At 47.4% G+C, this 26,036-nt stretch overlaps 2 protein-coding genes across 2 annotated transcripts; one reads left to right on the top strand and one right to left on the bottom strand.

The window, feature by feature from the left end:
• The first annotated feature begins 12,328 nt into the window (after nucleotides 1-12,328).
• Nucleotides 12,329-14,325, top strand: LOC136513759 (uncharacterized protein At4g08330, chloroplastic-like). The gene is made up of 2 exons (XM_066507728.1): nucleotides 12,329-12,564; nucleotides 13,488-14,325. Exons 1-2 carry the CDS (start codon nucleotides 12,515-12,517, stop codon nucleotides 13,885-13,887), a joined length of 450 nt encoding a protein of 149 aa, XP_066363825.1. The 5' UTR covers nucleotides 12,329-12,514; the 3' UTR covers nucleotides 13,888-14,325.
• A 1,094-nt stretch (nucleotides 14,326-15,419) lies between these two features.
• LOC136513924 (histone H4) lies at nucleotides 15,420-15,825 on the bottom strand. Its single transcript, XM_066507901.1, has one exon. The coding sequence runs from the start codon at nucleotides 15,754-15,756 to the stop codon at nucleotides 15,445-15,447; it is 312 nt and encodes a 103-aa protein (XP_066363998.1). The 5' UTR covers nucleotides 15,757-15,825; the 3' UTR covers nucleotides 15,420-15,444.
• Between the last annotated feature and the right edge of the window lie 10,211 nt (nucleotides 15,826-26,036).

Here is a 26,036-nt window from a genome sequence, read left to right as displayed (position 1 = left end):
TTTTAATGGTATTGACCTTGCCGTCGTCTTCCCGAGCATGATTGCCCCTGTAATCGTCACGGCGGTTACGCCGCTGATTACGTTGGTCGCGATTGTCGTGGGAGTCATTGCGCTGGTTGCGGTGGTCAAAATTGTTGTTCCGACCACGATTGCCGTGGTAGTTGTCGCGGTGTGGGGGTGGTCGGAGCGTGGAACCCTTGCTGCTTCTTCGATAATTATCTTTTTAGCGTTGTCGGCGTCCGCATATTTCTTAGCGGTGGCCAGGAGCGCTGTGACTAATTTAGGTCTCTTGCGAAGGAGCTTGTCCCATAGGGCATCATGGAAGCGGAGGCCAGTGATGAAAGCCTCGTTGTCAGAGATTGATGGGACCTTGTTGCACATCTCCGAGAAACGCCGGACGTACTCGCGTAGTGGCTCATCTTTCCAATCTCAAATCCGTTGCAGATCGTATTTGTTCCCCGGTTGCTCACAAGTTGCAATGAAGTTGTCGATGAAAGCTTGCTTGAGCTCCTACCAAGAATCAAAGTAGTTCGCCAGCAAGCTGACCAGCCATTGGTGGCCTGCATGGCCGACAGCGACTGGGAAGTAATTGGACATGACGTGCTCGTCAGCCATGGCTGATCTACACGCAGTTTCGTAGAGCATAACCCATAATTTGGGGTTCTCCTTGTCGTCATACTTTTGAAGCTTCTCGAGCTTGAAGTTCTTGGGCCATATGACTTGGCGAAGGTGAGAAGTAAACTGCTTCAAACCCAGAGGGCCGTGGGTAGTATCGTACTCCATACGGCGATGACTTTCGTGGGATGCACGATCGTGGGCTCTCTGGTTGATGCGATCACGCAGATCGCGTTCTTCGAGGTAATGGCAGAGATCGTTATTGCCATCACGGCGATTCTGGATGCCACCCTAGTTAGCCCTATGACTACGGATATCACGGCGATTGTCACGGTTGTCTCAGCGGTTGTCATCCCAGTAGTTGCAGCGGTTGTCATCCCGACCACCATCATGGCCACCGTTTCTGCCTTGATGGTTGTCTAAGGGGTCATCGTTGCACGAGCCATGTTGATTGAGTGGCTGTGAGCGACTCGAGTACTGGCAGCTATGGCTTGACTTGACTGAGACGGATGGAGCCCGGGCTTGATTTACAATCTCTGCGGTCTGAGCCATAGCAGCCGTCAGATAAGCTTGTATATCATCATGAACCGCCTAGGTTTCCGGGGTATTGGGTAGCCATTGCATTGTCACCATAGCGACGGCTACGTTGGCACTTGGGGTCCTGAAGACCTGTTTGTCCCCCACCCTGTCAAAGGCATTGTTGAGGTCATGTGGCTGGACCCTTATGCGTCATGCCTCCTCTTCTGCTTCGGCTTCGATTTGTCGGTGATTAAACCGGTCAATATTGCATGCTTCACGTGCGAGCCTTTCTTGTTCTGTTTCGCCAACTGCCGGTGGTTCGTCATTACTGACAACATTAATCAAGTCCCCTCGCCTTGGTGGGAAAGACGGGAATTGTGGGAACCCCGGGGCATGGTCTGGGATATCTAGATCGTATTCAACACCTTCATCGTCATGATGTCGGAGCTCAGTGTGGACGGAGGCATTAGATGCGATGCTAGACGAGGAGCTGGAGCCACCCTCTTGGACTATGTGGATGGATCCTTCTCGATAATCCTCAATCCGGACCATGTTGATGAAGTTGTGTAGGCCGTAGGACTGGGCCTGGTAGTTCTCCATCGAGCTTCATACTCGGAGACCCGGAGACCCGTCGCGGAGGCTGGCCGGTGACGAGTGGAGCACCCTTCTAGAGTAGATGTGACCATGAGATCCATACCGAGTCATGTAGGACAACTGGCCCGAGCTGGTCGGGTAGATCTGTTGTGGGTAGCGGTTACCTACTCATTAGGTTGACTTTGAATTAAACTTACCAGAGCTAGGGTTTCAGCAAGTTTGGTGCTGACCCGATCGATGGAGTCAAGCAGATTGATGTTGTTGATCTGCTTCCCTTTGTAGCGAGGAAGTGGACGACGGGTTGTCGGCGTGGCTGAAGATGATGCAGGCGTGGTCGGAGCCAGATGTACCGTGGTCGGAGCCAGATCCACCATGGTCGGAGCCGTACCCACCGTGGTTAGAGTCATAGCCGATGCAGGTGAAGCAGTGGTCGGCGCAGATTGAATCCGCGCCTCCTCCGTGGTCATGGCGATGAAGTCGTCGGAGCCAGTGGTCCAGGTGATCTGGCCGACGGTGAACATGAGGCCATTCGGCATAGCCATGGAGCTAGAGATGATGACCATCTTGTTCACTTGGAGAGCAGTACGCACACCCCCTACCTGGCGTACCACTATCGATGAAATATGGTCGGTAGTCTACCTAGGGGTATGCCCAAGGTAGTAGATTGTTGGCAGACAGATGCGCAAGCCACAAACAAGATGGTGACGCAAGACAGACACAAGGTTTTATCCAGGTTCGGCCGCCAAGAAGGCGTAATACCTACGTCATGCGTCTGATTGTATTGCTATATGTCAATGAGAGATGTTTTTTAGAGGGGTCCCCTACCCACCTTATATAGTCCGGGGGGCAGGGTTACAGATCCAGAAACTAATCCTAGCCAGTTATAATTGTCATAGGTGGCCGGATAAGGATTCCTATTCTAACCGACCAGGATCCTGCTTGATCTGCAAATCTGCTTTGACTCCTTGCATGGGACTCCGAATAGGCTGGCCAGGCCACGCGTCGTCTTCTAGTGGATCATACCCCCTGATCCGGGCCGGCCCAAGCCTAGCCGTAAGGGTATAGGGGTTAATACCCCTACAGACCGAGGGATGCACATGGCGTCGAGGGTGTCGACATAGAGGATGTTAAGGCCGCTGCCTCCGTCCATCAGCACCATGGTGAGGTGCTTCTTGTGGACAATGGGGTCGATGATGAGTGGGTAGCGACTCGGTCTGGCGATGTGGGAAGGGTGGTCCCTCTGATCAAAGGTGGTCGGAGATTCCGACCAGCGTAGGAAGATGGGGACGGCCGTCTCGGCGATGCATGCCTCTCTGTAGCGCACTTTGTACTAGGGCTTAGAGTAGATGGCATCGGATCCCTCGAAGATCATGATGCATTCCTCAAGGTTAGGGAAGTTGTCCCCATCCTTGCCCGCTACGCCTCCTTTCTTGGCTGCTGCCTCCTTGCCCTTTCCTTCTTTCGGCCCATTGGCCTATCGTAGGAAGCGCTTGAGGAGCTTGCAGTCCTTGTAGAGGTGCTTGATGGGGTAGGTGTGGTTGGTGCTTGGACTATCCATGAGCTTGTCAAAGTGATTGGGTTGGCCATGCTAGGGCTACTTGCCCACGTGATCGACCACGGCGACCAACATGGAGTTGGCCAGTCGACGCTGATCCTTCTTGTTCTTTTTGCCCCTCTGCATGGAGGGGCCCTCATCTTGATCCTCCCGCTTGGCCTTGCCCTTGTCCCTGCCTCTGTTGAAGACCGCTCTGACTGCCTCCTCACCAGAGGAGTGGTTCATGGTGACGTTGAGCAGGTCACGGGTGGTCCGAGGCTTCAGGCACCCAAGCTTGTGAATCAAAGACTCACAGGTTGTCCCAGAGAGGAACACGCTAATGACGTCTACATCGATGACATCAGGAAGCAAGACGTGCCGCTTTGAGAACCTACGGATGTAATCTCCCTGATATACTTAGCAATTTTGGTAGGCAGTCAGAAGCGTTGTGGGAACGGCGCTCTCTAGATGCATTGGCCAAAAGCCCGTGGTCCTAGGCCATCCAGGCTAGGACTCCGATCATCCGATCAGCGACCACACCTAGGGTGCGTCTCATAGTCCCCTCGATGGTCTAGCTAGAGCCCATGCTGCCTGCTCTCACCACCGCCCGATGGACATCATCGTCATGCCGGGCCTAATGCTAGTTGTTGATGACGCTGCGAGCATCTTGGTTTGGCCCAAGGCATTCACGCACAGGTGGGCGGTGTAGAGTGGGCGCTCGATCAGGCCGCAGTGTAGCTGTGTCCTCCTGTTCCACACCCATAGACTATAGAGGTGAGCGGATGGAGCGATGCATCTGATGCGTCCCTGCTCCCCTAGTGTGGAGTGAGGCCACGAGTCGGTGTCACAACGTGGAGCTCTCCACATGTTGAATGGTGGCTGTTTCCACCAACGCTCGAAGGCTCCTATGGGTTGACGGGCTCGAGAAGGCCACATAGAAGCATCACTGCCGTGGCGATGTTCTATCTAGCCCAAGCGAACTGTGGGGGATCATTCCCCCCGTCGATGATGATGCGTTGAACCTGGCAGGCATGACCCTAGGAGCTGCTCACTAGGTTACGTGCACGGGGCGCATCATGGTGTGCCTAGTGCGCTAGCACAGGTGGTGGCTGGTTCTACTGCCTTTGTCGTAGCTCCTCGCCATGCTCCTAGGCACATGCAAGGGCATCCGCGCGAGGGTCCAGAGGGGTGTGGGTCTAAAGAGACTCCACCACCACCGGTGGTTGTCCCGGAGCGTCCGCCATAGCGCACTCATGGGACAGAGGGTGGCTAGGTGCCACAACATCATCGATGCTAGAGCCATCGCTCTCAACATCATCATCCATGAGGTCGTGAAAAGAGGCGGGAGCGTAGTCCGCCATGCCCATGAATTCGGATGTGAGAGGGGGCGGCGCCAGCATCTTTCGAAGCCCTCATGCGTACGCGTCTGTGGGGGATGCGAGGCCATAGGGGAACCGGTGGCATGACTGTAACAGAACCAACCAATTATACAAAATTAAGTAAGAAAATCATCCGCCAGAGTAGACGATTTAGCAAACTTAAGCCCATATAACCTGGTAGTCCGTGAAATCACAAAGGATTTCAAACCAACTTCCATTCCAGCCAAGATCGTAATAAGTTTAGCGGTCACCATCACATATTACATAAAAGTTTGCATCTCAGATACATTAGAGTTTCAACATAGTTATTACAAAACAAGTTCAAATAAAAGTAGCAGAAGTCATTTGTTCAAACCACACACACACTCACACGGAGTTCAAATACAGTGCCAGCGAATGATCATCTCCAACAAAAGCATCAGACGAGACATAAGGAATGACCATGCCCATGGTCCTAAGCATCACCCATCGTAGGATAAAGGCAGTTAATACAGTAGCCGTAATACATCTGCCCATCTACAACAAGTGGGAATAAAACCCTGAGTACGAGAAGGTACTCAGCTAGACTTACCCGACATAACCAAAAATAAGTGAGACCAAGGATTATGAAGGGCTTTATAGTAGGGTACCTAACTCATTTGCAAAAAGAAGCATTTTTAGCCTTTCAAGACCCTTTTCAAAAGCATTATTGTCAAGTTAATGGTTATTAACCTATCGACTAGATTTGCACCTATACAAGAGCAAACACGTGATTAACAGATAATGATAACCAATGATCATTAAACAACTTCCATACTATCATATTCATTATAACTGTCCAAGTGTTCCATAAACATTTACTACGATGAAGTAACTCAAGTCAAGTGCTCACTATCCAGGAGCGATGGCGATTCGAATCGATTCCTAACCAGCTGGTGATTTATTCCTTACACAAACCTCACTCACCCACTAAAGTGAGATATTGATCACCGAGTCAACTATCTAGGAATCTCGAGTTTGCCAGGAACCACATGTACCCAGGGGCCGACTGACTGCACTTTGGTCTTATCATCTCGCCCCCGTGTCCTACCACACCTGCTCTGGCATAGTGCGTTGCGGGCAATCTACTCGGCCCGAATAATCTCCTAGCTTTGCGGTCGGAAGGTACTTTATCTAGCCAGCTAAATGTAAGGCATGCGTTCAACATGACTCGAGGCCCAACAACGGTCGGTCCTTAATCGACATAGACGGAAAGCACTACAGTCCAAAACTCTGCAAGTCTCCGTCTGGTCTCAACTTCATTTAACACTTAGTTATACCATGACTTCATAGTCATCCAAGCAGATCTAGATAACCACCTATAGCTCGCAGGTGATAGGAAATCACCCGACTTCTACCGGTCAAAGCCAGCTAAGCATTGACTCGACTGTGAATACCAGGGTAACAAGGATATAGTATAACAAAGGTAAACAAGGTATAATGCAGCAACGGTTGCAAACAACTCCTGAACGTAATGCATCAATTAAAGTAAAGCATTGAATTAATAATTACAAATTGGGAGAAAATGCTCTGGGGCTTGCCTCTCTCGAAGGAGCTCGGGCGGTGATCGGGGCACTCCGGAAGTTCCTCAACGTCCTCCTCGTCGGCTTCGAGCACTTCCTGTGGCTGCACCTCGAACTGCTCCTCGGGCTCCTCGGGTATGACGACTGGGTTCTTGATTTGCGATCCTATATGATGCAATGTGCGTAAGTGCCTATGCAATCGGTGCATCGGATGAGATGAATACAAGGGATATGCTTGAATGCAAGGTAGTCAACATCATCCAAGAAAATATACTACAAGCACATGTCATCTACTGCATTCTCTTCTACTACTAATATGCTAAATCAACACATCTTATTAAATGCTTCAAAGATACACCAAAGCTTTACTAATTTCTTAAACACACATAAAGCAACCCTTAATTAAACCCTAATTAATAATAGGTTTGAATAGCAACCTCTATTTTTATTGCTTAGAAAAATCTTAGAAAATTACCATAGCACATTACTACCCTAAGTAGTCTACCATCAGATTTTCATGGTGTTTGAATGAGTGGATTAGTCTACACAAAAATAACAAGCCATGGCATGATTATGAACATAAAAATACTTTGTACTGTGAAAAGTGTCAAACAACAGAGTTAGTATTTTTCCTATGTTCTTCATAGCATACAATGACTGTACAAAAATTATCACATGCATCTTTTATACGAAGTTTGCTCTCTAGCTAAAATAACAAAAATCAGCCATTAAAGGTACTTGAACTACACCTCAAAATTTTTCCACAGCACATGCATGAAACATATTTTTCCTAGGAAGTACATTACATAAGAAGATTAACAAACTTGGAAATCATATTTTTCTGAAGCCTATAGATTTTTCTACACATTTTTCAAGTTATCAGCAATATCCATGATTAAATAAAGTTCTACAGAAAAGTCTCTCAAAAATGACATGCAATAATTTTTCCAAGTAGATCTGATGATAAGGAACCTAGAAAAATTTATTTCAACAGTTTTGGAGCAAATTTGAGTATCCAAACATTTTCCAACCCATTTCTATTTTCAAATAATAAAGAAAAATTGAAACCAAATACTCCTATTGCTACTGGGCCAGCCCGCTGGAATCAGCTGGCCCATGGCCACACTTGGCCTGCGTGGCCCAAGCGAAGGGAAGGGGGAGGTGGCCCGGTAGGGCGTCGGCCCATGGCCTCTTGGCCTGGCTCGGCCGAGGCGAAGGCCACGCCGGCGCTGTGACGCCACGACGGCACGGCTCGGCCAATGAGACCGGCGGCCATTGCCGGCCATGACAGGGCGAGCTAGCGGGCGCATGTGGTTCGCGAGAAGCTGGCGAAGGCGGGAAGGTAGCTAGGCAGGGTGGAGGAGAGGAGGAAGGGGGCCTTCCACGGCGGCCGAGCACGGCGGCGCTATGGCCGACGGTGGTGAGGCGCGAGAAGGCGCTACCTGAGCTTGACAGTCGGCACAAGCGTGAGCACCACGTGCCGGAGAGCGAGGCGGAGCTGCGGGCGCACGATTGCTGGCCGAGGTGGAGGAGAAGCGGTGAATTTGGGCGGCGGGTATGGTGGCGCGGCGAGGGGGAAAGTGGGTGAGCTCGGTGCTTGCGGAGAGGAGAGGCAGCGCGGGAGAGAGCAAGCGAGCGCACTGGCTTCAGCAGAAGTAGGCGGGCGCGTGGGCGCGGGCGTAGGCCGACTGCGACGCGCGGCGGCGTCGACGGTGCATGGCCGCCATGCGGCGGGCAAGCTCTGCCGCGGTCGGGATGCGGCGCGGCGTGTCAGCGGGCAGGCGAGCATGGAGGCAGGCTAGGCGCGGCGCTGGGCTGTGCTGGCGAGGCGTGCGGCAGGCGGGGACGCGGACTAGGCCGGCTTCGGCAGTGGGCCGGGAAGCTGAGCGGCGGCCTGTTAAGCGAAATGAATTTCTTTTCTTTTTATTTCTCAAATAAACAGAATTAAATTCCCATTTTTGAGCCATTTAAAAGCATTTTCACAAATTGGTGCAAAAATGAAATTTGTTCCATTTTTCAATATCTACAACTTTGATTTTATGACCAAAGCCAAATTCTTGATAGATTTTGAATTATAAAATCAAAGTCAATGTTTAACTCAAAACCCTAATTTTTGGGAAATTATTTTTGAAGCAAAATTTTGAATTAATTTGAATACAAACCTTGCTCCAAAAATTGAACTAAATAATCCTAGATGATTTACAAGCATAACCAAACAAGTTCTACTAACCTAGCAAGCAAAATCAGGGCAAAACAACTCTAACAAATGTATGCAACATTCAGGTTTCACAACATGTTTCATATGTTTCGAAGCAGTGTTTCAGTTGTTATTTACATGATTAGGCATGTATGATTAGGATGCTTGATGATGCATGATATGCATGATTTGTAGTACCTAAATGCTAGCATAACACCGGGGTGTTACAATGACGGTCACGGTAGGGACAACGGGGTCCCTCTAGATAATCGGCGGAAAATAGTAAATAGCGAGTAAATAACAGTATGTACATTACTCACAGCGGGGTTTGAGCCTAGCGTAGGCTCAGAGTGAAGCACAGGCGCCTCGTTGTTGAGGTCGCCGGGACTTCTAGAGCCGATGGAGGGCGCCCCTCCGATGGGCGCCCGAACAAGTGCCTCCTCGTGGAGGTGAAGCATACCGAGCCGGTCGGCGATGAAGTCTAGGCTTCCAAAGAGGAAGGCCTAGGATGGCTCAAAGATGGGAGGAACCCACATCCCAACAGGTGGGAGTGCGGAAAACTCCAATGAGTCATATCGCTTGAGCTCGCCATGCCGAAGATGGCAGAAAGGTGGGCCATTCGATAACCAAAAGCGTGAACGTACGGCATCTTCCCTACGGACGGTGCCAGCTGTCGGTGCAGAAAGTGACCAACACATAAATATTTGTAGTTTTACCATACGTTGTGATCAGATGTGGCCTAGCACTCAATGACACAGGGTTTATACTGGTTCAGGCAATGTGCCCTATGTCCAGTTTGAGTCGGTCGGTGACTTTATTCCTAAGCCCAGGTGCTTAAAGTTTGTTATGGGGTTACACACGAGAGGGAGTAAGATGGGGGTGCAAGAGGTCTGGTCGGACTCTGGACTGAAGGGCCGAGAGAGACGGGAGCACCTACATGCGCTAAATGTTTGAGCATGTGCTCTGTTGGAATCATTCGAATCATAGGTTGTTCGAATCGTTCGTGAATCGATCCTGGTGGTCGAGTCATCCATCCTCCTTTTGGAGAGAGTCCATCCCCTTTTATAGATGAAGGGGACGGCTTTACAAGAGAGAGAGTGTGTGAGAAAAAGAGTGTGTGTGTGTTTCCTAGTCTTGTTGCCCACGCCGTCGAGTACAAGGTGGTTTGTCGGTGCCCACAATACTGTTGATGTTCGGATCCATGTGGTAGGCTCCATCGTCTTCTTCTGGTATGGCAAATGTCGGCGCCTACCATATTGTAGGATAAATGTTGGCGCCCACAACATTGTTCATGTTCTTACATGTCTGGAAGGTTGCGGTGCATCCTCCTAACATGGTCTGACAGTACTGTCCTGTAGGTGTGCAGGGTACGGCCCTTGATATTGCGGTTTGACTAGAGCGCCCTGCCTTACTTGCTCTGTCCGTTTCCCAGGTCTTCACCGAGCGGGCGTCCCCGGTCGGTTGTCACCCAGTCGGCTCTGGCCTCCCAGTCAGAGAAGAGCTGTAAGCAGAGGTTTGGTGTACTCCTGGTCAGAGAAGTGAGTCAGAGTCGGAGGCGAGCGTCGTTCTTTCTTAGCCAGGCCTTTCGGTCGGAGAGGCGGGTCGGAGTCAAAAGCAAGTGTCGTTCCTCGTTGGTCAGGCCTTTCGGTAGGAGAGGTGGCTGGAGTCGAAAGCGAGCATCAGAGTCGAAGGCAAGCTGGCTAGGCCTCTAGTCGGAGAGGCGGGCTAGAGTCGAAAGCGAGCGTTGGTCCTCCTTGGCTAGGCCTTCCGATCGAAGAGGCGGGCTAGAGTCAGAAGCGAGCGTCGTTCCTCCTTAGCTAGGCCTTTGGAGGGTCGTTTCTCCTTGGCCAGGCCTTTCGGTCAGAGAGGCGGACCAGAGTCGGAAGTGAGCGTCGGTCCTCTCCTTGGCTAGGCCTTCCGGTCGGAGATCGCCCTTCTGGCCTATCGTTGGGTTTTTTGGGCTGGCCTAGGAGTTGCGCGTCGTTCGTAACGTCGTCTGCTGGGCTGAGCTTTTGCTAGAAATCAGGTCCATGAGGGACCCCGGATTTATGAACCTGACACCTATTCACCCCCCCTGTAGGCGGCATCCTAGGTCCTTTCAGGCCCCTTCTCCTTTAGTCCCTCTCGCATCTGATCCGACTCAAAATCTCAAACCCTAAATCCAGCCGGCTTCGGCAGCGGTGCGACTAGGAGGCGGTCTGGGGGAGCGTGGAAGCGGCGGCGGGTGAGGCGAGGCACGGAGATGCAACTACTGCGAGCTGCGGCGGCGCGACTAGGAGGCGGTCTGGCGGAGCGTGGAAGCGGTGGTGGGCGAGGCGAGGTGGAGGTAAGGCTGGACGAAAAACTCGAAGCTCGTTAGCTCGCTCCGCTCGTGGCTGGCTCGACTCGGCTCGTTCTAATAACGAGCCGAGCCGAGCCAAGATTTTAGCTCGTTAGCTATAACGAGCCAACGCGAGCTGCGGCGGCGCGACTAGGAGGCGGTCTGGCGGAGCGCGGAAGCGGTGGTGGGCGAGGCGAGGTGGAGGTAAGGCTGGACGAAAAACTCGAAGCTCGTTAGCTCGCTCGGCTCGTGGCTGGCTCGACTCGGCTCGGCTTGGCTCGTTCTAATAACGAGCCGAGCCGAGCCAAGATTTTAGCTCGTTAGCTATAACGAGCCAACTCGAGCCAGCGGCTCGCGAGCTAAACGAGCCAAGCTTCCAGGAACAAAAGTATCAAAACTTATATTAGTTTTTGTATTACTTCATGTCTTGCACTTTACAATTGACTGGTAAGTGGTCTAGACCCTATAAATTGACTGGTAACTGATCTAGATGCATTTCTTTTATATTATTATTATTCTCAAACTTTAGATAAATGTAAATATTATATTTTGTGTATTTTTTATATCTGGCTCGCGAGCTTAACGAGCCAGCTCGAGCTTTTAACGAGCCGAGCTAGCTCGTTATCTTAACGAGCCAGAACGAGCCGAGCCGAGCTGAGTTAGCTCGTTATCCAGCCTTAGGTGGAGGCATACTCGGTGGCTGTGCGGCATGGCTGCTCCACGGCGCGACGGCGGCGGTGCGTCGCTGATGCAAGTAGGCGGTGGTGCTGCACGAGTGGAAGGTGGCGCCGGCGGCGCATCTACTGCTCGAGGGAAAGTCGTTCCACGCGTTGCGGATGCGAGCGACTGCGAGGCATAGGTAGGCTCGGTTTCTTGGTTTAAACCGAAAAATTGATGTATGCATTCTCTGGTAAACCGATCGACTTTACATTCTTGGAAACCGAACTTATGAGGAACCGAATAAACCAAACCGAAGTGTCAATTTAAACCAAATGCCCGGCGTGACTTCTACTTTGGCCCCGTTCGCGTGCCCTTAAACCCGGCTTGATCCGCTTATTTTTTTTATCCGAAACAGTGTTTTTCTCTCACAAATTCCTCCAGCATTCCTCCAAAATTCAGACAAGCGAACAGGCCCTTTGCTTTTTTTTTAGGAAGTGACTTCTACTTTGCTATGCACAATTTCTCTTTACTCACAGGTCCTCGTGGGGAAAAAAGAAAAGAAGAAAAAAAACAAAGAAAAAGAAAAACTGCATCCACCATCACTATCCCCGTTATACAGGAACAATCGGGCGATCGCATCAAGTCGGGCATTTGCCGTCCACCTCGTCTAGCTGGGCTCTATGATTAGGCTGGTCCATCTTTAATGTAGTGACACGTGTCCTTGAACACCTAACTGAAAACACTGTTCCTTCGTGCTCACATTCAGTCCACTTCAACGTCACGAATGAACATATTGGCCCATTCGCGGACACGTACAGCGAACGAGTTGCCATCGTCATCGTTCGCGCCTTCATGGATCCGAGACGGTCGCAATCACGAACACGGCAGCAATCACGGCACCGCCGCTGCGGTCAACGCGAGACCAGTGATAGCGTGTGTGACCTCGTGCCCTGCTGCCTCGTCTTCTATTTTTTTTCCCTGCGGAGAAGGGAAGAAAAAAGAAGGGGGAAAGCCGAGCCAGCGCGGCGCCCGCGGACGCCGAATCCACCTTGACTGTTGGCGGCTCGGCATCCCAAATCAGACGCCTTCCTCCGTCGCTGCGCTGGCCAAGCCAAGCAATCAAGGGGGTGTTGGTCCGTCCAGCGGAGGGTAAGCATGGTGAGGGCCCTCGACCGCTACTCCTCCGGCAAGGATGTCGCCTACAGGTTCGCCCCCGGCTGGATGCTCTCTCTAGTATGCTCGGGCCAAGAAGCAAACCCTTCCCTTGGGCTGGTAGGATAGTTCTTTGATTAGTTCCTAGATAGTACTAGCTTCTTCCCTGTTTCCAGGAAGTGGCTTCTTCCCATTCAGCTGGTGTTTTTCACCTGATTTTTGGCCCCGAAGCGTAGTTTTTATCTGGCAAATATCATTCGTGCTGGGTGTACTTGGGGATTGAATCTGAGAATCAAGTTATTGGGTTCAGGTGATCGTAGTTACTAGTAGATGTTTACTCCTTTGGTTTTAGTTAGTGTTGCCACTTGACAGTGATTGGTGGCCCTGCTTACGAATCGAACTGGATTCATCGATAAAAGAGCACACAAGATGTATCAACCACACTGAGGCCCTGTTTAGATTCCAAAAATTTTCACCCAAAGTGTGACATCGAATCTTGCGGCACATGCATAGAGTACTAAATGTAGACGAAAAACAAAACTAATTGCACAGTTGGGTGAGAAATCACGAGACGAAACTTTCGAACCTAATTAGTCCATAATTAGACACTAATTATCCAATACAAACGAAAGTGCTACAGTAGCCAGAACCAAAAAATTTTGCCAACTAAACACGCCCTGAATCCATTGCCGGGTTCGTTATTCAAAAGATACCATCACCTGTGTGCGAGAGGAACAAGAGCCCAAGTAATTGCAGCTTATTATGATACTATGTGGGAAGCAATAGAACCAGGAAAAGTAATGTGACAATGAATGGAAACTAATGTGAGCACATGAAAATTAGGTCCTGATGCTTAGTGCAGACAAACAACGCTAGAGCATAATTTAAGCATATGAAGTGTGGTATAGTAGTTTCAATTGAGAGAGCATGTAGGTCAATATTTGGTGATAATCTTTAATTTGTTTCTTACTGGCAGCTGTGGATACTGTGGCTATGCATTAAACCTGAGCTCCTCCGCACGGAACACGGCGAACATTGGATCCAAGTATGGCAAGCACATCAGGAAAGGTGTTGTCTCATTCTTTGCAATCGATGAGAGCCGCTTTACACATACTGACGAGGTGAGCTGCACGCCGTACTTCCATTCAAGCCGTTCATGGGGATTCTTCAGAAATAGGACGCGATTGCTCTGCCGGAAGTGCAGTGGTCATATTGGTAATGCTTATGAAGATGAGGATCCCACCTTTTGCGAGGGGTCAGATGACCTGGACATGAGCTCCAAGGGCAGCAGCACATCCCCTCGGAAGAAATATGTTATTAAGATCAATGCACTGCAGCCCTCATCAGACGACTCTGGTGCTCTCTTCTCGCCGTGACGATAATCTGGGGCCTGTTCGGCTGGCCAGCTGAAGCTGTTTTGTTGTAAAAGAAAAATACTGTAGATTCTAGCTGATAAACTCTGAACTGCAGCCATGTGTACCTTTTCAAGTCCACTATACTGCAAACAGAGTAAATGCAGCCTGTTCGGGAGGCCGTATCGTATCGTGGATTATTTATTGCTGGCTGGTTTGGTGTGAGAGAAAAACACTGTTCCTGGCTGGAAATTTACGATCGTTTACGAGCAAGCGAACAGGCTAACTGTGCTAGGAATTTGCTATGTTTGTTCTATTTCAATCATCTTCCCACACATACTCTATTACAGAGTAGCCCCTATATTTCCTTTGTGCAGCAGTGTAAATGTATACCTTGACAGGACTAGTGAATTTTTATTGTGTTATTAATACTACTGTAAAATGATAGGGTTTTTGCCTCTAGTGTACCTTGTCTCTGGAGTGTCTGCATTATTTTTTCTGAAGTTCACTGCCTTTGCAATTTCGAGACTTCTTGTATCGCATATTCATCAGATATACATATGTTACTTTGTGTCTGTGGATGTGCATGGGTGTGGCATGCTGCATGCAGTTACAAATATTAAAGGAACAGAGTAGTCAGTGTATTGGAATATTGTACACTGTATTGAATTTTGTCAGTCTAAAGGGCAATGGTTCTCTTCAGTTATTTCGTGAGCAGATTTTTGGTTTATAGCTACTACACTCTATGAAAAGATTAATCGAAATGCATGTTATTTGACTTGATATATATGTTCAGATTAATTCTGTACTAAGCTGTTGTTGATGTGACACATTTTCTATGATGGACTATTCAATAGGTCATGGAAATAATAGACATCTAGCTTGATCCAGTTCATCACCACTGATGTTCCTGTTTACTACTCAGTTATTTTTTCATTGGCATCACATGAAAAGGAAAATAATTTGTATTCAGATGATTCATTTGAGTATGACATCTTCCACAAATCCTACCCAATTTCAGCACCTGCCCAGCCCTTTCTGATACAGGTACGCACAGAACCAGAACTTGGTTTTGCTAGGATTCCAACTTCCAATTGAGTCCCTAGGGTACACTAGTAATGAAACATGGAAAAACTAGCATGTAAACTGCATCTGCTTTTCTTTATCACAGATGGCGCACTTCACGTGAATACCGAGCGAGCTTGGGCAAACAAGGCACAATCATGAATCACTAGATCAATACTGACCTACGGAACCAAAGTATCCAAATCTGCAATCAAACAAACCTGACGCTCACTTGCAGGCCTGAGGCATTGAAACTGCAAACAAAAGACTAGCACCAGTTTTCCATCGTAACAACAGGATTCACGAAACAGAAAAGACGACCACAATGCATTCGTTTGCATTGAAGAGTAACGAGTTGCACAACAAGCTTGATTTCCAACATCAGATGCACTAACAAGAGTTCCTGAAACATTCTTGACCGCAAGACTTGTGGGCACGGCCAGACAACGTCGCGGCTGCAGGGGGGGGGGGGGGGGGGGGGGGGGGGGGGGGGTACATCGAGGGGAGTCAATCAGCCTAGCCGCCGAAGCCGTAGAGGGTGCGGCCCTGGCGCTTGAGCGCGTAGACGACGTCCATGGCGGTGACAGTCTTGCGGCGGGCGTGCTCGGTGTAGGTGACGGCGTCGCGGATGACGTTCTCGAGGAAGATCTTGAGCACGCCGCGGGTCTCCTCGTAGATGAGACCCGAGATGCGCTTGACGCCGCCCCTCCTCGCCAGCCGCCGGATCGCCGGCTTGGTGATGCCCTGAATGTTGTCGCGCAGCACCTTCCGGTGGCGCTTCGCGCCGCCTTTGCCGAGCCCCTTGCCACCCTTGCCGCGCCCAGACATGTCTTCTTCCGCTCGGGTGGGTGGTGGATTTCCTCGGAGATTGCAGGCGGTACTGAAGGTGAGATTTGTGGTGCTTGGAGTGCGGGTTGGGGGAAGAAGGGGAGGGGTTTAAAAGGAGGCGAGCGGTGGGAGGAGGGCGGTGGCTGCCGTTCGATGCGGAGGGAATGGACGAGTGGGATGGGCACGCGGGGTAGGATGCCGCGGATCGCTGACGTGGAGTGAGGCGCGGATCGCTGACTTGGCGGGCCGGGTCTGAAATTTCGTACGCGGAGGCGCGCGAGCGCGAGCTTGAAAGCTTGGGGCAACGGGCAACTGCTAGCCGGGCTGGGATGCGCGGTTTCGTGGATTCGTTTTTGTTCCGGGTCATAAATTTTTGCAGGCTTCCTCCATTTCCCTTCTGCGAACCTGCTACCTCCGTCTCTAAATAATTATCTTTTTTATGCTATAAGTTTAACTAAAATTATACAAAATATGTATAATATTTATATTTTTAAATAAATTTATTATAAAAATAGATTCAATAATCTATCTAATAATGTTTTTTTACCGTAATTATTAATATTTTTATATATATTTAGTTAAAGTTTTCTCAGTAAGCAAAAATAACAGTTATTTAGGGACTGAGGGAGTACGCCAAGATGACACAGTGAATTTTATTATTTCCTTCACTTGTTGCAATTTTTTGCAAAAAAAAGTTTTCTTATATATTTCCCAGTAATGATACATAAAAAAGAAAAAATAAATTGTACTACTATGTTTCTTTTTATTTTCAACGCAATAAGAACAATAACGCTCACATACACATGTATTCATCTTTGTAAACACACGTGCGCAAGCTTACCTATCCGTATAGGAACTTTTGAGAGATTAAGCTAATAAATATTAAGATTGATAAAATCATCTGGCCCTATTCGTTTCATTGAAATTTATCTTATGCTGATACTTGATTTGTTATAAGAGAAAAACATTATTTATTCATTGAAAAGTACTACTGAAGTACTACTGCAGAACAGGATGGTGAAAGGTCCTAATATGGCTAGAGATGGATGAATAGCCTATTTAAAAATTTACAAACTAATTAGAGCAATTTAATTAGTATGACAAATAGCAAAATGCAAACTTACTCTAGCCCTATAAGGGTTGCAAGCCACCTATCCAAAAATTTTAATTACTATGATCAATATACACATAATTTTGCTAAGTCACTACTCACTAAGAGCTCTCACACTTGCTACACTAAAGAGCTCTACTATATGAACTTAAACTATAAAGCAAACTCTTAATTCTAGCTACACTAAAGAGCTTGCTACAACTAGTTTACGAGAATATAAATTAGTGAGTAGGGTGATTATACCGCCGCGTAGAGGAGTGAATCAATCACAAGAATAATACCAATTCAATCACCGGGAGAATACCAAAGGTCAAGAGACAATCAATTTTTCTTCCGAGGTTCATGTGCTTACCGGCACGCTAGTCCCTGTTGTGTCGACCAACACTTGGTGGTTCACCGGCTAAGAGGTGTTGCACGAACCTCATCTACACAATTGGACACTGTAAGAACCCACCCACAAGTGAGGTAACTCAATGATACGAGCAATCCACTAGAGTTATATTTCGGCGCTTCACCGGGGAAAGCACAAGACCCCTCACAATCACTGCGATCGGAGCCGAAAACAATCACCAACCTTCGCTCGATGATCCTCGCTGCTCCAAGCTGTCTAGGTGGCGGCAACCACTAAGAGTAACAAGTGAATCCCGTAGTGAAACACAAACACCAAGTGCCTCTAGATGCAATCATTCAAGCAATGCACTAGGATTCTCTCCCAATCTCACAAAGATGTTGAATCTATAATGGAGATGAGTGGGAGAGATTTGGCTAAGCTCACAAGGTTGCTATATCAATGCAAATGGCCAAGAGTATGAGCTAGAGCCCGCCAAATAATATTTATAGACACCCCAAACAATAGAGCCGTTGGCTCAATTATTAGGCTAACTATGGGATGACTGAACGCGCAGGTCGTGTGCACCGGACGCATCCGGTCGCTACGTCCGGTCGTAGCGTCCAGTCGTAGCCAGACCACCATGTGTCCCTTTTCAAATGTTTAGCCATTCACGCCCAACGGCTATCTCTGTGCACAATAATACTGGTGATCGTACGCGCTGTTAGAAAACAACCGGACACGGGAGACGCAGCGTCCAGTCGAGTCTAGAGAGCTCCCAGAGCCGCTCTGGGCCAACCGGACGCGTCCGATCACATCGGACCGAATGCACCCAGCGTCCAATCAATTATAGCGTAGAAAACCAAGACTTGTAGGTTCATACCGAACGCGTCCGGTGTGGTGACCGGATGCATCCGATCGCTGTGTCTGGTCGAGTCTAGAGAGCTCCTAGAGCCACTCAACTGCGACCGGACATAGCCCTACATCCGGTCCTCACCGAACCAACACCCGCGCCTCATGTCACCTCGATCGGATGCTAAACAGTGATTACTCAGCGTCCGGTCACTGCTACAACCCAGAGTTCGGTCAACTCTGTCATGCCTGACCAGAATACCGGATGCATCCGGTATGGATATCGGACGCATCCGGTCACATCAGGAAGATACCGAACGCGTCTGGTCCTCATGATGGACGTGTCCGGTCACCCCGTGACTAGCGTATTCAACTCCTTTTCAACTCTATCTTCTTTTCACTTGCTCAAATGTGCCAACCACCAAGTGTATCACCTCATGCACATGTGTTAGCATATTTTCACAAATGTTTTCAAGGGTGTTAGCACTCCACTAGATCCTAAATGCATATGCAATGAGTTAGTGCATCTAGTGGCACTTTGATAACCGCATTTTGATATGAGTTTCACCCCTCTTAATAGTACGGCTATCGATCCTAAATGTGATCACACTCACTAAGTGTCTCGATCACCAAAACAAAAAAACTCCTATCAAGTTTCACCTTTGCCTTGAGATTTTTGTTTTTCTTTCTTCTTTTCCAAGTCCAGGCATTTGATCATCACCATGCCATCACCATGTCATGATCTTCATTTGCTTCATCACTTAGAGTAGTGCTACCTATCTCATAATTACTTTGATAAACTAGGTTAGCACTTAGGGTTTCATCAATTCACCAAAACCAAACTAGAGCTTTCAGATGGGCCTATCCCTTGCCGCTAAAAACATATCACCCTTATTTTCTAAAATAAATCTACAAACTAGCTTTTCTATTGAGGCCATTTTTGGAACACGGAATTCTCAAAACATAGGAATACAAAAAAATGTGGGATTAGAATGTCCATGAAATCAAAAGCGTATAGAAATCTAGAATGCATGGAAGTTACAAATAGTGGTGTTTGAATGTTACTCCCTACGTCCCAAATTATAAAACATCTCAAACTTGACCAAAATATGTGGGAAGTGTGGGTGATTTTTCAATTTGCTCACAATGTGCAAACAATATAAACCATATGTTGTTCACATGTTAAAGAGCCAGATCAGTCTGGATAGCTTTAGGCATATGGAGCAAGGTGGAGGAGACCTTGAGGGTAGACAGATCAAGATCCATTGTAATCCATGAAGTTTTGAGAATTTGTGGCACTTTACCAAAGACAAATGGTATGGGTTTTGTGGAGCTCATTCTTTTTGGTGGATGGTATATATGGTGGGAACAGAGGAAAGTCGTACATGGAGAAAGTAAAAAAAAGTTTTGGAGATCGACTATGTCCATCGCAACAATGGTGAACAATTTTATGAAGGTGAGAGAAAAGAATCCAAACCTAAGAGAGGGATCCTAAGAGAGGGATGGAAAAAACCACCGGAGGGCAAACTTATGGTGAACGTGGTTGCAATGTTTGATGCAAACTCTAGAACAAGAAGTGCGGGAGTGATAACTAGGGATGCGGGTGAAGGTTGTATTGAAGCAAATCATGGCTTTCTGGTGCATGCAGTAGATGCAACAATGGCAGAGGCGTATGCACTAAAGACAAGTGAAAGGTCCTGATGGCTAGAGGGAGGGTGAATAGCCTATTAAAAATCTACAACAACACAAAGTCTACCTAACCAAGTGATTAGTAAATAAGATGACGAAGAAAATTTTGCGCTAGCTCTACACTTGTGTTGCAAGCTACCTAACCAATTATAATTTCTATGATCTCTAGTGTATCACACAAAGTCTAGGTCACTAATTCTACCACTAGTGAGCAACCTAAACAAGTAATTCAACTAATTACTTCTATGCTATACTAGAGAGCTACTCTGCTAGCTAAGCTACCACTACACAAGATATTTCTACAAATGTAAATACAAGAGAGGTAGAGGGATCAATACCGAGCCAGGCAAGCAAAAAATCAATCACAATGAATGCCAATTGACACAATGATTTTTTACCAAGGTTCACTTGCTTACCGGCAAGCTAGTCCCCATTGTGGCGATTCACCCACTTATAGGTTCACGTATTAATAGGCATCACACGCCTAATCCAAAATCGGGTGCCGCACAACCAACACAATATGGGGATAACACAAGCCATGCATAACCCACTAGAGTACCTTTTGGCTCTCCACCAGAGAAAGATCAAGAACCCCTCACAATCACCACGATCGGAGCTAGAGACAAGCACCTTCCTTAGCTCAACGATCCTCGCTACACCGAGCCATCTAGGTGGCTGTTGGTATATTTAACGTACACAGATAAATCCGCAAGTGCACAAATACCGCTGTAGCTTTTACCTTGAAGTATTCCAAGTATCGTATCCATAGGGAAACATGTGAGACTAACTATGATCTAACCTAACTAGGGGTAGCAAAAAGGTTGAGATAAATAGGAGCATAGAGAGGTGTCAGGGACCTAATACCAGGGTACCAAATGAGGTGGAATTAATAACCATCGAACGTTGATGCTTCTAGTCAGACAAGAACGCTACTACACTTCTTGCCCGAACAATGGAAGATTGGTTCCGCCTCGCCCGACATCCAAGGGCTAAGACTTTGCCTCGCCTAATGGCTGAGGGCTAGCTCTGCCTCGCCCGATGTTTGAGGGCAGGCCCTGCCTCGCCCGATGGATGAGGGCCAGCTCTGCCTCACTCGATGGCTAAGGGCTAGCTCTGCCTCACCTGATGTCCGAGGATAGGCCTTGCCTCGCCCGATGGCTGAGGGTAGACTCCACCTCGCCCAATGGCTGAGGGCTAGCACTGCCTCGCCTGACGTCTAAGGGCAGGCTCCACCTCGCCCGACGACTGCACCCTGCTCCTTTATTAAGACGAGCACAGTGTATGACAGGACATTCGAGTCAACTGTGGTACCAAGGGCCATGCCCTGCATGCCTGCATGAAGGTACTATCAGGATACGATGGGGCAAGCGCTTTAGGCCCTTTCTGACCTGACAGAGCCCGAACAGTGTTGTAGGCACCGACTTTTGTCCCACAATGTTGTAGGTACCACCATCAGCCCTTGGATGCGGATACTAACACAAGCATATGACAACCACTATGATCCAAGATAGAACTCACATCATCTACAGTGACTAGCATATGGTCACTTCCCCATCTACTCTCCATAGGGTTATAGCTCGGCTCTCTGGCATGCCGCACCGTCCACCAGCATGGGATGGGATGCACCCACTTGCTGAATAAGGCCAGGGCACGGCCCTATGAGGATCAGCGAACACACCATCCCTGACATGGTCTTCCATGTTAATAGGGTAGGCACAGGGGAAAAGGAAGATCTGGCTCCTCGAAGGACTTTCCCTACCTTTAGGTTTTTTCCTCTTTCTCCCATCTATAAACCTCTGCTCCCCCTTGGTCTATAAAAGGGAGGGCAGGGCACCCCACTAAAGGGACCGATAGATCGTTCTTGGAGACACAAGATGACGCATCAATTCCGCACACAACATATAGCCAAGCAGCAACCAAGCTCTTGGTGCCCTTTCAACCTTTCCATCAAAGACTTGGGACCTATCCCTCTCTCGACCGTTTGTACCCCCTACTATGAATCCTTTTTGGTACTAATAACATAAGCAGCAGCAAACTAGACATAGGGACATTCTGTCCAAACTAGTATAAACCTTGTGTCCTTTAGTGCACCATCCGAGCCTAACGCATAACAATTATAAATTTACTAGTTGCTGTTTGTTCGAAACACCGACAGTTGGCATGCCAAGTAGGGGCCTTTGCACATTCCAAATTAGGCCTCAGATGGCTAACCATGCAATCAGCTCGGTCCTGGGTGCACATGTGCGTTTTGGTGACTAGACTTCATCGTCACGAGGGGAAGAGAGTTGGTGTTGGCCCACGTCACCATCCAATCTCTCCCCTCCATCGATTTCAACTACGGAAGGCTTGAGCGCCAGCCCAGCATCTCCCTTGGACCATAGCCGTCTAAGGAGGACTTGCGCCGCCTCACCCTCTTCTTAGAACACTCCACATGGAGCACCTCGATGGTGCTTCTGTTCGGTCTCCGTGACGCTGCGGTGACCATAGGCCACCTTGTGGCACAACGCACGATCCCACCCCCACAAACAATGAGTTCGTAGGAATGATCAAAAGTGTCATGGAGTCCCTCCATGGCCTCCTTGTGGAGGGGCCAGTGTCAAACTCTGGCTCTAACTCTAGCAGGGGGAGCCACCACCCCTCTCGGGAACGTTTCATGGCGGATACCTCTAAGGGACATGTCGAAAGTGTCTCTGAGGAGGAGGCTACCCTGGCAGGCAACCTCAGTGGCAAAACCAAAGGGGATGTAGTGGCCCCACCTCACATAGGGGTGGAGCAGCTAAGAGCCTGAAAGTGGGAGATCAATGAGGCCGGACAACAACTTGTTCAGGAATATGCGGAAGTCGATCAAGAGATCGAAGCCACAGAGACAGTGGGCACGCACGCGCTATGGCCCATGACATAAACCAAAGGATCATCGCCGATGATGAAACCCTTCCTCACTTCGCTCAGGCAAGTCAGAACATCACCGCCATAATGACCTTGCTTCATGGCCTTCCAGAGGCCGCAATGCCCAAGGATCATTGGACCCACCGCGAAATTTGCACGTTGCTCGAGCATGTGGTGGCGTAGCAGGCAGAAAGCTCATTGTCTCAGCGATGCGAGCTCAACACTAGCCAGTGCATGCCCTCAGTGTGCCCCGCTAGGGACACATCAGTCCACCCGGAACCTCAAGGCTGTGGGCAGTGCACTACAGCCCAGATACATCAGTGTCTCGGTCATAGCTATAACAGAACTGCCCAATTTATACAAGATCAAGTATGGCTTCCCCCATTTAGCACGTTGACGCGCACATACTTTCACTTATATAAACCCGGTAGTCCACCGAGTGTCACGAAAGACCTCAATAAATCAACATCATAACCAAGATCGCTTGATTAAGTAAATATACATCACATATGTAGGGTTGCAGCGGAAATAATATTACAAATGGGTTCATAAATAATAGTACAAGTTTGGGTTTCAAAACCGATTATTGAAAACAACATAGCTTTCAAATGATTACATTAATATAAGTTCCAAATACATTGCTAGCCTAAGTGACATCCTCAGACAAAAGCATATAGATAAGAAATAAATATAGAGTCATCGAGCCCACTAGCGGTTAGCCACCATCTTCAGTAGGCCGAGAACTTCACCTGCAACATGGTGGGATAAACCCTAAGTACTCAAATGTACTCAACTAGACTTACCCATCATAAACCAGAAATAAAGTGACACCAAGGAGTATACAAGGCTTTATAGGTGGAGCTAGCTTGACAACATTTTGCAAAAAAAGCCAAGAGTTGAGCTATACATTTTACAATTCAATAACCAAGTTAATTATAGCTATTCATCTCTAGATTAGCAACTAACTTATGTCAAACATGTGGCATATCATTTAGTATAAGGCGATAGTAACCATAGCCAGTATAATGTTGTAACATCATCATCATCATCATTATAATCATTATAACCATCAAGTTCAATTAAGTGTCTCTACATTACCGCTGCTCAGTCAAGTTCTCACTATCTGGGAGAGATGGCGATTCGAATCGATTCCTATCTAGCTAGAGGGGTATTCCTAACACAAACCCTGCTTCTCCCGTCGGGGTCACAATCAAGCCACCTTTGGTACAACTCCGGAGTCATGGGTCTGGACAGCACCGCATCCTCAAGGGTGACACTCTGCCAAGAAGTGCAGGAATTTTAAGCACCTGACCCCTTGGGCTCACGCCAATGTCCCCAAGCACATCCTTACTACCTCCAGAATGCGCACGCCCCCCCGATTCTCGGCCTAAGTCAAACTACTAGGCTTCGCGGTCAGAACGACTTATCTGGCCAGCTAAGTGTTAGGCTGCGTTCAACATGACATAAGGACATACAGCGTATCGATCCTTAAACGACACAGACAGAGTCACTATGTCCAACCCTACACAAGACTCTGCCCGGTCTTAATTCATTATTAACATGGTTCTTTTCCACGATAGCAAATATAGTCAACCATGACCCACCTCATCCTAAAGCTCGCAGGTGATAGGAAATCACCCGACTTCTACCGCACTAAGCATGGCTAAGCATTTAACCCATTCCTAAACTTAATAGGATTCAAGTGCGATATCTAGACAAGGATAGATATATCATGCAACAATTGGTTCTAACCAATTCCTATACTTAATGCATCATCAACAATAAAAGATACTCAAGATATTTGGAAAACATGGGAGACTTAAAATGCTCTGGGGCTTGCCTAGGATCCAACACTAGGTTAGTGTTTGTTAGATGACATTCGCTTGGTGAGTATCTCCCATCCTAGCACTTGTTCAGTCCTTCCATCTTTGGAATAGGTCCACCATACACCGTCTTTGGGTTTAGCTCCAACATCACATCCTTCACGTGGTTCATCTAGCGTACCTAGATGAGATGCAAGATGCAAGTGCATGAATACAAAGAATGGTAATATGAGATGCATCACATAATAGCATTCAGGGCAAACATAAGATCATGCAAGACATAGACACCTAGAGTTATTTAACTAAACATCACACAACCTATTATAAAGGGGTAGCAAGCATGTTAGGTATGGCATACAAGTGAACTTAAGTTCAGATATTGCACCCATGCATCGATTAAGAACTAACCAACATGTTAAGCCAAAATAAGAGCAAGCTAAGGCAATCACCTAGCACATGTATAGAAATCTAGACAACAGCATAACAGTCACTTGTTTTATCCATAACTAGAGATATAAGCATCCAACAAGGGTTACCCTAGACTTTCTGGAAATCTAATGAAATTGCCTACAACATTGTTATTATCACCAAAATCTCATTCTAAAGCTAACTAGTTCAAACATACCAATGTTTTAGATCTACATAGAACTAGGATAGAAAAGTAGTAGTAGTTTGAAAATGGCATAACTGGAGTTACAGACATCAAACAAGCATGAACCTTAACTTTATAGAAATCTTATTAAATTACCTAAAACATGTTTATTAACATCACAAGGTTATTCTGCCATTAACAAGGTCAATCAAGCATAATTGAGCACCTCTGTCCAGACTTGGACAGATTCTACCATGCAACTTCACAAGCTTATAACTAGAGTTGTACTAATCCAAAATACATGCAACAAGACAATATACAAATATTATGAAATTGTCTATAATTCATATTTAATCATCCCAGCATGATTCCTAAGTTAAAAGGGCCAAACAGTCACATTTATCAAATCTGGTCTAGAAATTCCAGAGAACTACAATTTCTGATGACCAACTTAGAACAGTCATAACTCACAAAATATTTGGCCAAATGCCATGAAAATTTAACACAAGATGGTTAAGTGAGTTATCTACAACTTTATTATTATCATCATAAGATAATTCTACAGATAATAAGGTCAATTAATCCAATAAATGCATCTCTATCTAAAACATGGATAGAAACTAATATGCCACTTTAAATAGCTATAAATGGAGTTATACATGTCCAATAAATGTGGTTCTAGACTTTTTAGAAATCTTATCAAATTCTAAACAATTTTGTTGTATACACCTAAAGCTAATTCTACTATTAAGAAGGCCCCACAATACCAACAAGCCAACCCTATCTGGGTTTGGGCAGAAACAGCCACAGAGATTTAAGCAACCATAACTCAAGATCTACCTAACCAAAAATTATGCTATTTAGCTTTTCGAAAAGCTTAAGAAAATTAATACAACTCTTGTATTGTCATAAAGTCATGATTCATAACTTAAACTAAGCCAATTAATTCAAACATGCATGCCTATTTAGAATAGGAGCAAAGCAACACAGGGCATTTGT

The sequence above is a fragment of the Miscanthus floridulus genome, chromosome 16 (assembly GCF_019320115.1).
Source record: "Miscanthus floridulus cultivar M001 chromosome 16, ASM1932011v1, whole genome shotgun sequence".
Classification (NCBI taxonomy): Eukaryota; Viridiplantae; Streptophyta; class Magnoliopsida; order Poales; family Poaceae; genus Miscanthus; species Miscanthus floridulus.
Note: the sequence above shows the minus strand (reverse complement) of the source record. Positions and strands in the feature narration are given on the sequence as shown.